At 46.0% G+C, this 12,417-nt stretch overlaps 1 protein-coding gene across 3 annotated transcripts; it reads left to right on the top strand.

Moving 5' to 3' along the window:
• Positions 1-990: 990 nt before the first annotated feature.
• On the top strand, positions 991-11,514 carry SPG21 (SPG21 abhydrolase domain containing, maspardin). 3 transcript variants are annotated; one of them, XM_084293310.1, is made up of 10 exons: positions 1,037-1,114; positions 2,147-2,242; positions 3,032-3,125; positions 7,173-7,334; positions 8,180-8,260; positions 8,855-9,000; positions 9,556-9,664; positions 10,146-10,253; positions 10,409-10,549; positions 10,867-11,514. In XM_084293310.1, exons 3-10 carry the CDS (start codon positions 3,063-3,065, stop codon positions 10,987-10,989), a joined length of 933 nt encoding a protein of 310 aa, XP_084149436.1. In that variant the 5' UTR covers positions 1,037-1,114; positions 2,147-2,242; positions 3,032-3,062; the 3' UTR covers positions 10,990-11,514. The 3 variants fall into 3 exon arrangements, with proteins under 3 accessions (XP_084149434.1, XP_084149435.1, XP_084149436.1); XM_084293308.1 differs by lacking the exon at positions 2,147-2,242 and having other exon boundaries at positions 991-1,057; XM_084293309.1 differs by lacking the exon at positions 2,147-2,242 and having other exon boundaries at positions 1,010-1,114.
• Positions 11,515-12,417: the final 903 nt, after the last annotated feature.

The raw sequence follows: 12,417 nt of genomic DNA, 5'->3' as shown, positions 1-12,417 counted from the left end.
GGCTCAAGGACACACCGAAACGCACTGATAAAAGCTGTTTGTCTTGCAATCACAAACCACGACAGCATAGAGGAGAGGAGCATTGCCTCCAGCAGGTATCAGATCCAGCGTGCTGCTGCGAATAAAGGTTTGTTACAGAGCATTCGGACCACTAACAGCAACAGGATGGCGATCTCAGCCAGCCCCTCTGAACTTGAAAAACACCTGAAAGTACTGAAAATAGATCAGTAAAATGCTGCTTAGGAAGGATGATTTGAATGAACAATTTCCTCAGTTTGTAGCTTTAGCAGCTCAAATTTCTTTATATATGGAAAATGGGCAGTGCTATTGCACTTTCTAACAGCCTGTTATTTAAACTTATAATATTTAAAATCTAAAAATTACAAATTATTTAAACTCAATTTACCATATTACTTTTATGGGCACCCTACTACATTTTTTTAACAAAGTTTATCCTGTCAAAACTACTTGAGGACCACTTCCCTTCTTTTTAGGGCAACCCGGAATTTAGCTTTTTTCAAACCGATTTTGACGGACGAAAAGCCCCAGATTTTGTATCAGAAGAACCGGCACCACAACAGGCTCGGGCGAAGGGAGCTGGATTTTTGTGTTTAATACGAGCTCCTCTTACAAACACAGCCCTTTGCCCGCAGAGCAGCCGCGACTGCCGCTGGGTGGCAGGGACAGGTCACAGCGTGAGATGCACAGACAATAGGGAAGCTTATCCAGGGGCTGTCACGCCTTTTTTTATTATTTTATTGACCAAACGTGTGACCGTTGTGCTCCACACACACCCCGCAACCCCCGCGGGAAACCCTGAACCCCCTCACAGCGCCCATAATGGCGGCTCCCCCCTCACCGCCCGCCAGCCAATCGGCGGCCTGCCATGACCCCACGTGACCCACCCTAGCAACGGCTCCACTTCTTCCGCCTCGGCGGCGATGTCGTCACGTGACCGGCGCGGAAGCGGAACCCGGAAGTGGCGGCGGCGGAGGAGGAGGAGGAGGAGGAGGAAGGGGGGGAGGAAGGCTCCACTCCCGCCACCCCCACCGGGCCGGTGAGGGCCCTGTTAAGGGCTGGGGGCCTCGGGGGGCTCCCTTTTTCCCCGGGGCCGGTAAGGGGGAGCGGGGCTGGGGGCTCCCCAGGAGGGCGGCGGGGGTCGGGGGTCGGGGGTCGGGGTAGGCCCGGGGGTGGCCTCGCCTCACGGAGCCCCTGTGGGGATGGGGCCCGTCGGGGCGTTTGGTTCGGCCGGGGTTGCAGGGGGCTGGTCGGTGAGGGGGTGGGTTACGTTTTGGGGTGAGTTTGGGCTTTTTTTTAAGTTCTGTTTTGGGTTGTAATGCCTTTTTCTGCTGTGTTTCCCCTCTCTTGCCCGTGGTTCAGCTCCCCTCTAGCCGGAGGAGCCCCCGGGCCGTGCACAAACCCGCTGCTGCCATTCTGTGTTGGGGAAATAAAATATTTGGGTCGCAGGTCGCTGCCTGCAGCAAATCCTCCAGGAGCTCCTGGAGCCAAATGAAACCCTTTGCTCTCCCCTCCGAGGGGCAGAGCTCAGCAGCTGCTGCTGCACCTGTGTGAGAAAGGAGCTGCAATTGGATGCTCACTGCGATCTGTTGTGTGTTTGTGGGACAAAAGGTGGTTTTTTGCCTCCACTGTAGTTTGATGTGCTGCCAGGCTGTGACAAGTAGCAAAGCAGTTGATGGCAGCACTGAAATGAGGCCACATAAAAGTGAAACGAGGGCTGTGCAGCTGAATTTCCAGCCTCCAACACCCTAGTTAGGCACAAGGTGCATCATCCAGCCATATGTGGGATGTGCACACCGTCGTGCATCTTAGGAGGTGCTTTTTCTTTTAAAGCTCAGGTTTCCTCTGCTCAGGAGATAGCAAATGAAGGCTAAAGGATGAAGAAGTTGAGAATAACTGTTAATGCGGCCCCAAAAGTTAATTAAACCTATGTTAGTGCAGCTGTAACCCCAAAGTTAGCTAACCCTACATGCTGGCAGCTCTTCTGCAAGATGAGGTGCATTTGAGTGACTCTCAAAACATTGAGTTCCTTTTTTGTCAAGACCTAAGAAACAAAACCTATCGATTTACGTTTGGCAACCCTAAAGTAAGGAGATCGAAAGCTGCTTTGGTTTGTTGTGCTCAGCAGGTACGAGTGCAGGACAAAAACCTCCTGGGGCAAGTGGCTTTCAGGGCAGGGCTGTGAGGCCGGCAAGCTTTGGAGCTGTTTGATACCATCTGTTGTGTAAGTGGAAGCTAATGGTCTCGTGCTGCTTTAAAAAGTTGAATCTAGAAGTCATTAAAGTTGTTTGCTACAATTTAATGGAGTATTAATGAGAAAATGTCGCTACTTGCTGTTGTGTGTTCTGGCTCGAGTAAGTATTTCAGAGTAAATGAATGGATTTCTGTGTGGAGCTGATTCTGAGATCAGTTAGTCTTGTATTAATTGGTGTGCCCCAAGGATATTGTTGTTCCTAACTCCTGACCAGAGCCGGCTTCTGCTTGGGTAGGTTTAAAACCTCGGGACTTGTGTAAAGCCTCAGTCAGCTGCTGTTCCCAATGCGCCTCGGGGCTCCGTGGGGTCACTTGTCCTCAGGCTGAGAGCACAGCCTCAACGCTCAGGCAGTAGCTCCACAAAATAATTCAAGTCTAAACTGCTGACTGAATTCCATCAGATGTAAATTTGGATGCTTTATTAAGTTAAGCTCAAAGCACAGATAGGCTCTAGCTTCTCGAGCCGCTCGCAGCCTGCAGCAGAACTGCCTTTCTCTACAAGCGCTGCCCGGGAGAGCTCTGTTACAAAAGCGTCGTCATTTCCTAATTAGAGCAGTACGGGGCAGCCTCCTGGGAGCACAGTTACGTGGCTTGTGATGAAAACTGAGGATAAGTGAAGTTGCTGCAAGCCAGGGGAGTGTAAGGACTCATGAGAGCAGGCTCACCTTGTGAACGTTTTGTGTGTGCGTGCCACAGCCTGGCGTGTTGCTGAAGGTAAAGCCCTGTTCTCCATTTTAAATGTTGTTTTTCTTTGTTTCAGGCTGCCCTACGCTGAGTTTTTTCTAACCATCATGGGAGAGATTAAAGTCTCTCCTGACTATAACTGGTTCAGAAGCACGGTTCCTCTCAAAAAGGTACGTTCAGCTCTAAGCAGCTCGTGTGCGGCTCCCTCCTCTTGCTTCGGGGGGCAGAGGACTGGGCAGTCGGACTCCGCTTAACGCAGGACATTTGTGCTGTGCTACTGACCCAGCTCCCCTAGCTAACTGTTGTCCCAGGTGTCTCATGAGGAACACGCTGTTAGTTTTCAGGTGCTTCATGAGCTGGGGCAGCAGTGGCTGGTGTCCTGGTGCCAGCCGTGTTCACAGAGCTGCTGTGTGAGCCGTGCTGCACCAAGGCAGCACAACCGACCTGGCCCAACGCTGCCCTGCTGTCAGAGCCACCTCTGTGGATCCCACACCTGGCTTCAGGCTGCAGCAGAGCTCCTGAAGGCAGCTTCTTGGCAGGCAGAGAAGGGAAGGACGTCTCAGCAGCAGTGGAAAAAGGCAAAGCTGCTGCTTCTTGTCCTTCGGATGGCTTCTGCTTAATCAAACCGTCCAACCGCTTTCCCCTCTCGCTCAGATTTCTCCACTTCCTCTCACAGGAGAGCTTTTGGGGCGTGCAGCTTCTCTCTTCTTGAGCTTCTCTGTGTGCAAAGGGCACAGGGCCCTGCGCTGCTGTGTGGCTCCTGGCCTGCTCTCCGCCATCCCTTTGTAGATAAGGCTCGCCGAGGCTGTGGTTATACAGTAACTGGCAGCAGCAGCCTGGGCTCAGCTGACTGCCAGCTGCTTCACTTCCCTCATCTGGACGGTTTGGGCTGCAGGAAGGTGCTGGCAGCAGGGGTGGGAGCAGCACAGCCTCTTTCAACAGTGAGTTGTTTGTGGTTTGGCCACCCTAAAGGGATCGTGTCCCCAGACCTAAGGGACAACGCTTAAATGTGCCTGGCATTATTTCTGCTGGATAACACGTGGCTTTCTCTAAGAAATTACCTCTATGGAACGATTGCAGGATTTTTGGTCAGGGTTTTTCATTCATTTTTGCCACGTAGGTGCTTCCTGGAAGTAAGAAAGATCTGCCTGCTCTCCCTAGGCTCTGGTTATCCATTTTCTTTCCGTTCCTGGCCAGTGCTGGATCTACCGGGCTTGTTTGTTCCACGCTGTTTCCCCCAGGCCGTGCCTTGCTGTGGCAGCAAAGCCTGGAGGCAGCGCTTCAGCTCAGGGATGTGCAGGTGCTCTGCAGCCACGCAGTGAACGAGAGGAACTGGAGGATGTGGTTGCAAAGGGTACACGCTGCTGCTGCTGCCTTCAGCTGCTGCTGACTGCTCAGGATCTCAAAAATGAGAGCGTGTGTAAGCCAAAGCTGCTGTTGGCAGGGCTTGTCTGACCTTCAGAAAGGGGATTCCTTTCCCTCTGGGTGATTCAGCCTACTCAAAAGTAAAGTGAAGCTACGGTTGATGAACGTGGGGTTTGGAGAAGGTAGAAGTAAACTAGTTCTGGTTTCAGGGTGGAGGGGGAAAGTACATTTGTTTGTGTTATCCTCCCAAAAGCTTAGGCAGAGCAGTTGCAATGCAGAGAATGACCAGCCATCGTTGAAGGAAGCAAAGCCAGAGCTGTTTGGTTGAAAACAGGTTGGGATGTCCCTCCTGAAAGCAGCAGAAGATGCACAGCTCCACCGCCCTTCCTGCTCTTGTCAGATTTGGGAAGTGCAGCACAGAAAACAATGTTCCTAAGCCAAGTCTTCAGCTCTGCCCCTGAGCCCCCACTTGGCTTTGTGGCCACCAAAGGCAAACAAGTGCCACAGGGCGAGTCCTCAGTTGTATGACACTTCAGCTCAGGTAAACATTCAACCACAGGGTCATTCAGTAGTCCTTTTCTGAGGAAAATTGGAGTCTTACTTCACATTTCACATGAATGGTGTTTTTTCAAATGCAGAAGTGGTTCTTTATCACAGGGTGGTGAAGGGGACTTTTACAGGGCGGTCGGCAGCCTTGGGTGAGAGGTGATGGGGAGGCTGAGATTTCCCCACAAGGGGGTGGGAATGGGGGTTTCTCCATGGAGGCCCGGGGCTGCAGCTGTGTAAATGCTTGTGGCTGATGTGCTGAGCCTGAAATGGAGAAGGAGGGGAGCACAAATTTGGGTTGAATCAGGCTGGGTGCTCTACCACGTATAGGAGTATCCCCAAAATCCACCACTCGCTGTCTTATCTAAGTCCTACCTAAAAGTCCTCAGCAGAGGACACCCTGGTCCTGCTAACCTCAAAGGGAAGTTCTTCCCCTCGTTTAAGATAAATGCAAATTTTACCCTGTTTGTAAGCTGTATTTGATCTCAGTCTACAGACCCAAACAAGGAAATTAAACCAAAAAACTGGCCCCTGCCAGCTCAGCGTTTACCCGTGCTGCTGTCTGTGTGTGCAGCACTGAGCATTGTTTTTGTGCTGCAGTTAAACTACCCGGTGCGTGGCTGGAAATCAAATAGAACAGTTTTTAAACCTCCTGGTTCGTTGTCTGGGCTCGAGGAAAGAAACGTTGCCTCCCAGCCTCAGTTCCCGTGACGTGAACCAGCTCAGTGATTTCAAGGGCTGTGCAAAGCGAGGTGTTGCTTCACCTTTGGAAATAAACAGCAGCCTTGCATGTTGGCAGAGTTACTGGAGAACAACAGCTGAGACTGCGAGTTCTGTGCAAAGGGTTGGTTTGGGGAGGCTTTGGGAAGGCTTTTGTGTGAGTTTTTAAAACTATTTCAGTGCTGAGGGAAGCCCTGGTATGCAGTCTTTATTTTTTTGTGTGTGAAAGCCACAAAACAACAGCATCATGTGATTTCTTGCATGTTCCCAGAGCCTGAAATACCGGCTTTATTGCAAGCAGCTTTGTTAATCAAGCAAATGTGATTTGTGAGGCTGGTCTCCGACTCCCTGAGCAGCTTAACCGCTGCGGTGGGAAAGCAAACTGGGCTCCTACGTCGCTGCTCAGAAAGTTGCAAACTGGTGACGCAGAGGAGATGAACTCCTGCTTCCCCCAGAGGTTTGAGCTCGTCGATCTGGTGCTTTTGTGCTTTCGCAGGGCTGGGGAAGGTTGAATGAGAACCAGCACAGTAAATATACAGAATGGCTCGTTGGTAAACAGGCTGGGTAGAAATGAGGCAGGCCCCAGCACTGCTAGAAAAGGAGACCTTGACCCAGTTCCTGTACTCCTGTAGATGATAATTGTGCTAGGACTTGTTGCTCCTGGCGTGTGGATAATCTGCTGCAGCCAGCTGTGTGTCCCGGGGGCTCCGGACACCCCGAGGTGCTCCCGTTTCTTCCCAGGTCAGCTCTGCCGTGCTGCTTTGGAGTCGTGTGGCCGTTCCTGGCAGTGGGATGTAACTGTTCCAGAGCAGTAATCTGCAGGGCTAGCTGCTTAATTCAGTAAATTGCACGTATCCAGACCTGTAATTCTTTTGCCCAGTGTCTGCAGGTGTCAGTGGTCAAAAAGCTGCCCCTGCAGCAGCGCTCCCAGCCTGTGGCTGTTGTGCTTGGTCCTGAGAACCGACCTCCCGGCTCTCTGTGCTGGGCTGTGGCACAGTCTCTCCCCTGCCAAGCACATTTTTCTGCCTGCAGAGTGATGTATGAACCCGATCCTTTGGGGCACAGCCTCGCTGTTCCCATGGTTTATCCGTGTGTGTTTCCAGACCAGGCTGTACCTTTCCAAACCATTTCAAAGCGCAGAAAACCGCTCTGCCTCAGAAAGGAAGAGATTTATTTATTTTTTCCAGTCGAAATCCTGACCTGCAGTCAATCACTGTCAGCCCAACGCAGCTCACTCCTGCCAGCACGTGTGTTATATTCCAGCTGCCTGCAGAAGGGTGCATCCCAGCAGATGCCACGGCCCGGCACAGGGTGGTGTTAGCTGCCCTGCTTAGGTCCAAGCACACGAAATGTTTGGTCTGACAGTGTTTGGTCACAGTCCCGCTTCCAGCTGCATCCACGCAAACATTGTAAGTGTTGTTTGTAAGCAGCCTTAGAGAATAAAGCTATTCTGATGAGGAATAAAAGAGTCTTGTTCCAAAGAGTCTTGAGTATTACAATATTCACTGGGTGACAGATTATTGTAGAAGCAGTTCTGGAAGTTGGTTGAAGAAACTCAGCCTTGTGTTTTTCCTCTCTTCCTCCAGATAATAGTCGACGACGATGACAGCAAAGTCTGGTCGCTGTACGATGCAGGACCCAGGAGCATTCGGTGCCCTCTCATCTTCCTTCCTCCTGTGAGCGGAACTGCAGACGTGTTTTTCCAGCAGATTTTGGCACTGACTGGCTGGGGTTACAGAGTTATCGCTGTGAGTATTCGCAGTCCTTTGTCAAAAGTCAGCATAGTTTTATGTGTTGATATAATTGGAGGTTGGATAATGAATATTAATTCAGTTTTGATGGGAGAATTCCCCCAAAATGTGATGCTAGCTTGTAGTCCAGAATACGTAGCGTGCAGTTCAAGGCTAAAATCTGCTGTATGTTCACACAGCCATTTATGCAAAGCCTTGTGCATACACATTACTACATTCTCGGTCTGATCTTTACCTTGTGTGCCATGGACAAGAGTCGTCTTTGCCTCCAGCTGGATCTTTGTTAGCCATGAGATGTGTGTGGGTTAGTTCAGGGCTTCTGTGTTTGCCTTAGGGATGATTAATAACCTGCTTCTCGGCCTGGATAGTTGCAAATGCGAAATCACTATTTAAAATCCCAACAGCCCACTCTCTTGTGGCTTCTCTTCAGCTCCAAAGCTGAACTGAAACAATGGGTTTGTACAATAATTTTTCTGCTAAGTGATATTCTGAGTGCTGCTGTATCTCCTGCAGCAATTAGCAATGTCTGTATCTGCCAACTTTCCATGCCACAAAATCACTGAAAAATCATTCTGGTATCTTTTCCCTTTTCCCCTTGATTACAGAACGAAACGAAGATGCACTTTCCTCTCTGAAATTGTTCCACCAAACTTTCTATTGTGTATTTTTGTCCAAGTGAGGGGTAGTTCTTCCTTAGGGACCTTGCTGAGGAGCTTGAACCTCATGGCACGAGACAGGTTGCTGTCTTCAAACCTTTCATGGGAGAATTGGTGCAAGTTTCGAGCAGACAGCTGATGGATACTGCCCAGAGAGGGGCTTGTTCTAACTTTGTGGTGTTTCAGTTGCAGTATCCAGTGTACTGGGATCACCTTGAGTTCTGTGATGGATTCAGAAAACTGTTAGACCACCTTCAGCTGGATAAAGTGAGTGCCTGGAGACGGAGAAATGGATGTGTAGTTGCCATAAAAACCTAACATTCAAAAGTCTCATTTAAGAGCAAATGGATAGCATATGATGTAAAACCAGCCTATAAATAGGCTGTGGGGCAAGTTTACTTTTGAAACTAGTTTATTTTTGAAGGTCAACACCCTTGAAAATTTTTTCTAAATTCACTTCTGTTGTAAATTGTACTGGGTAACTTCAGTTTTTCATGAGACCCTGTTTAAGTTATCTTTCATAACTCATGTTGTACAGCATACCCCAATAAAACACCTTGGATTGGAAGAGCTACTGAAGACGAAGTGAAATGTTCGCTTTTTACTTAAGCGTGATAAGCACACAGAAATTTGAGCTGTGATCTGGAAACACTTCCTTTTTTCAGTGTTTATCATATCCTATAAATTACAGAAACTGTATAGAAGAGGTTTGTGGGTTTTTTTTCCTTTAAAAAATTAGTTGTGAGGAAAAATAAAACTTGAATGACTTATTTTTCATAACAAAATAACACACTTAAGTGTCATTTTTCACAAATGTAATATCTGTTTTTGTTTGTGTTTTTTTTTTCCTAATTGAATTAGGTTCACCTTTTTGGAGCTTCTCTGGGAGGCTTTTTGGCTCAAAAATTTGCTGAGTACACACACAAATCCCCCAGAGTTCACTCTCTGATCCTATGTAATTCCTTTAGTGACACTTCCATCTTCAACCAGACGTGGACAGCAAACAGGTAAGGAAGACAGGCAATGAGATGGGTGGCATTAATGTTTTTTGTGATGAAATGTGACGCTGATCTGGTTGGACACGTTTCTGACCTGTTTCCAGCCTGTGTGACTTGTGGCAAGAGAAGTGAGGAGTGGAATAGTGTGACTTTTAGAGTCACATCACGAAGGAAATAGAAATCTTCACAATTGGGAGTGTGGAATTTGGCAGAGTAGTCTTGTATTTATCTTTCCTGTGATCATCTGAGAACATGTGGTCAGACTTAAAAAATAAATAAATAAATAAAATAAAATAAAATAAATCTACCTGATTTCTAGCAAAACCCTTCAGAGTGAAGAAAGTGTTATTCACTATGTTTAAAATACACACAAGATTATCAGCTTTCCAGAGCATTTCAAGCACCTAGCTGTAAGGTTTTCCATCTCTGTGCTCTCAAAGCTTCTTTACAATTTCATTTGAAATTCAAGCACAAAGTCTGTGCAAGAAGAGGAAGCGCTTACAACAAAGCATCTTAATTCTGGAGTCTTGGGTGCTTGAAGATTGAATCTTTTTTCTGTTTTAGCTTTTGGCTGATGCCTGCTTTTATGCTGAAAAAAATTGTCCTTGGGAATTTTGCCTCTGGTCCCGTAGATCCTGAAATGGCTGATGGCATTGATTTCATGGTGGACAGGGTAGGTGTCTGTGTACTTCAATGGCTGTGATGTCGATTTCTGAAAGATTCGCTTAGCGCACAGTGGAGGTTGTACAGATTTCTGCTGCTTCCTTCACTTATCCAGAAGTGAACAGTAAGGGATGGATCCTTAGCAGGCGTTGGCTGTCACAGCCTTGCAATTTAACTGGCAGTGTGACTGTCTCCCTTACTGTCCTGTTTGTATAGATTGGAACAGAGGAGTTTAAGAAAGATGGAAAAGGGAAAATGTGCTGGGATGTATCTGTAGGCTATGCTGTGGAGGCAGGAGCAACTAACTAAACATGTTTTAAGCATTTGTCTCATGAAGGAAGATATTAAATTGTAACTATAACTTTCACCTGAAGAGCAGCTGTGTTTCCCTTAGAACTAAGGAGCTGACTTCTCTTTGGCTGTGTTATTACTGTTGCATTAACTGCCTGCACTGAAGTATGTTGTTAACCAATATTTATCTCTACTGAAAGCTGGAGAGTCTGGGCCAGAGTGAGCTCGCTTCAAGACTTACCCTCAACTGCCAGAATTCCTACGTAGAACCTCATAAAATTCGTGATGTCCCTGTAACTATTATGGATGTAAGTTAACTCAGTTTAATCTTTTCTTTAACACTGTTTCCTCTTCTTGGAAGGTGGGGCGTGGTTATTGTGTTAGGAACTTAATAAATATTTGCAGCATTTACTTACTTAAATAAACTTAGATTCAGAATTAACTGTTGTGACTTGTTCTGTAGGTATTTGACCAGAGCGCACTTTCGACTGAAGCAAAAGAAGAAATGTATAAGCTTTATCCTAATGCCAGAAGAGCTCATCTCAAAACAGGAGGCAATTTCCCATATCTCTGCAGGAGTGCTGAGGTCAACCTATATATTCAAGTAAGTGCCTGCATTCAAACCCAATTTACCAGCATGTATAGCTGGAACAGCAGTAGGAAACTTTCTGTGCTTGCTTTTATTTCTTAACCTGCCTGAGCTCTGTTCACTCTGTCTCCCAGATCGCTGATGCTGAGCAGCCACATCAATCAAGGGTTGGCTTTGGGGGCTTGGCTGCTGCTTATTTCCTCTATCCTTTGTCTGAACTCTTATACTCCAGTCCCTGATTCTATTCTCATAGAAAAGTTACTCAGAAGTAATGTTTTTCTTACCAGTTATGCTTCCACACCCTTTTCAGTGTTAATTTCTGTGTCTTACAGATCCACTTACTGCAGTTCCGTGGTACCCGGTATGCAGCCATCGACCCCTCAATGGTCAGCGCAGAAGAACTGGAAGTCCAAAAAATCAGTCTTCATAACAGCAGCGAGCAAGAAGAAGAGTAGGTTTCTGACTGCCAGTGAAAATGAGGAATCAGGTTTGGTGGTCTTCCTGTGTACAATCATCTGTTCCCACTCTGCCTTTTTTCTTGTGTTGGCCGATTATCACTGTGCGATTCCAACAGGATCAATAGTCAGTGAGCTACCCGTGGACAATAAACCTTCAACAATGTAACGGAACATCTGCTTAATTTTAAGTCTTTGAATTCAAGGAAGTATCTCTGAAGGCTGCAGTTTTAAAAACAAAGACATTTTTGCTACCAAAGTCTTCACTATCATGTTCTTGAACGGAACAGTATTTCTTTTTATATTTTCACTCAGTTGTATATATTGCCACATGCAGGTTGTGTACTTATAAGCTGACATATATTTTTGTTGAGTATTTGGTTTAAAAGATGTTAAAGTGCCAATGTTGCCATCACTTATTTGCTTTATATGTTGTGTTGCAAGTTAGTTTATTTCTATTTGAAATAAATTTTTAACTTTCTTGCTAGCTGTTTAAAAATGGTTTTCAATAAAACTTCAAGTTCAGCAAGTGCCTCTTCTTTTGACTACAAGAGAACAGTAGTGTAGCTTACTACAATCCTGGTTTGCCTCCACAGATACTTTAAAAAACAAACCAACGCTTTAATAGGTACCTTCTGTTTGAATTTGCCTCTTGTATTGAACAGTTTTAGTTGTAAGGTTGCACTGGGTTAGCTTTGAGTAAGAATTAGTCAATATTTTTAATAAAGACTAAGACACAATGTGCAAATTTAATCTTAGAATTTTGATTTATTGAAATACAGATATTATTTTTCCCTTGAAACACTAAAACTACAAAAACTTAAAAGACAAATTGGTGTTCATGAAAATTGTATGTCCTTATCATAGGCTGTGTAAAATAATCAATGATAACCTCTGCGAGTTGAAACAGTAAAATCCACACAGCAGTGCTGTGGACAAGAATATCAACCTTCAGGTAGTCTTAAGTTCACTCTCACTCTTAGATGGGTGGAGCTATCTATGTTCTAAGGTAAAGGAGATTTTCAAGTGGCAATCAAGGGATTAAAGAAATTACTCGATTTATAAATATTACAGTGATATACGTTTTCTCTTTAAAGATCACAGTCCTTAGGGATCAAGTAGTTGCCTTGACTTGGCTGAACAAACTTCCAAGTTAGATTTGTTTTTAACTTTGCTCCTAAGATACGTGTGGTATACAAAAAAAAAAAAAAAAAAGAGGCAAAAAAGGTATGTAAAGAACATTCCTGTAAACAAAAGCTTATAAAATTGACAGTTAAAAATTCATATACAAAAATACACTGCAAACAAGTTACAATAAAATCTTGTAGTATATCCTTGTACTCGGTCACATTATGGCAAGTGAGACTTAGCTCTTATTACAGTATTGAGAACATAGAGAAGATCCAATAAAATCTCGCTTCTCTTTAA

Source organism: Netta rufina (assembly GCF_964035555.1).
Source record: "Netta rufina genome assembly, chromosome: 11".
NCBI classification, from domain to species: Eukaryota; Metazoa; Chordata; class Aves; order Anseriformes; family Anatidae; genus Netta; species Netta rufina.
The sequence above is the reverse complement of the archived record's forward strand: the minus strand, read 5'-3'. Positions and strand labels throughout refer to the sequence as shown.

Coding starts and splice junctions, on each gene's coding strand:
- SPG21 (XM_084293308.1), top strand. CDS start 3,063: ATGGGAGAGATTAAAGTCTCTCCTGACTATAACTGGTTCAGAAGCACG. Junction 3,126..7,172: donor GCACGGTTCCTCTCAAAAAG/GTACGTTCAGCT, acceptor CTCTTCCTCCAG/ATAATAGTCGACGACGATGA. Junction 9,665..10,145: donor TTGATTTCATGGTGGACAGG/GTAGGTGTCTGT, acceptor CTCTACTGAAAG/CTGGAGAGTCTGGGCCAGAG.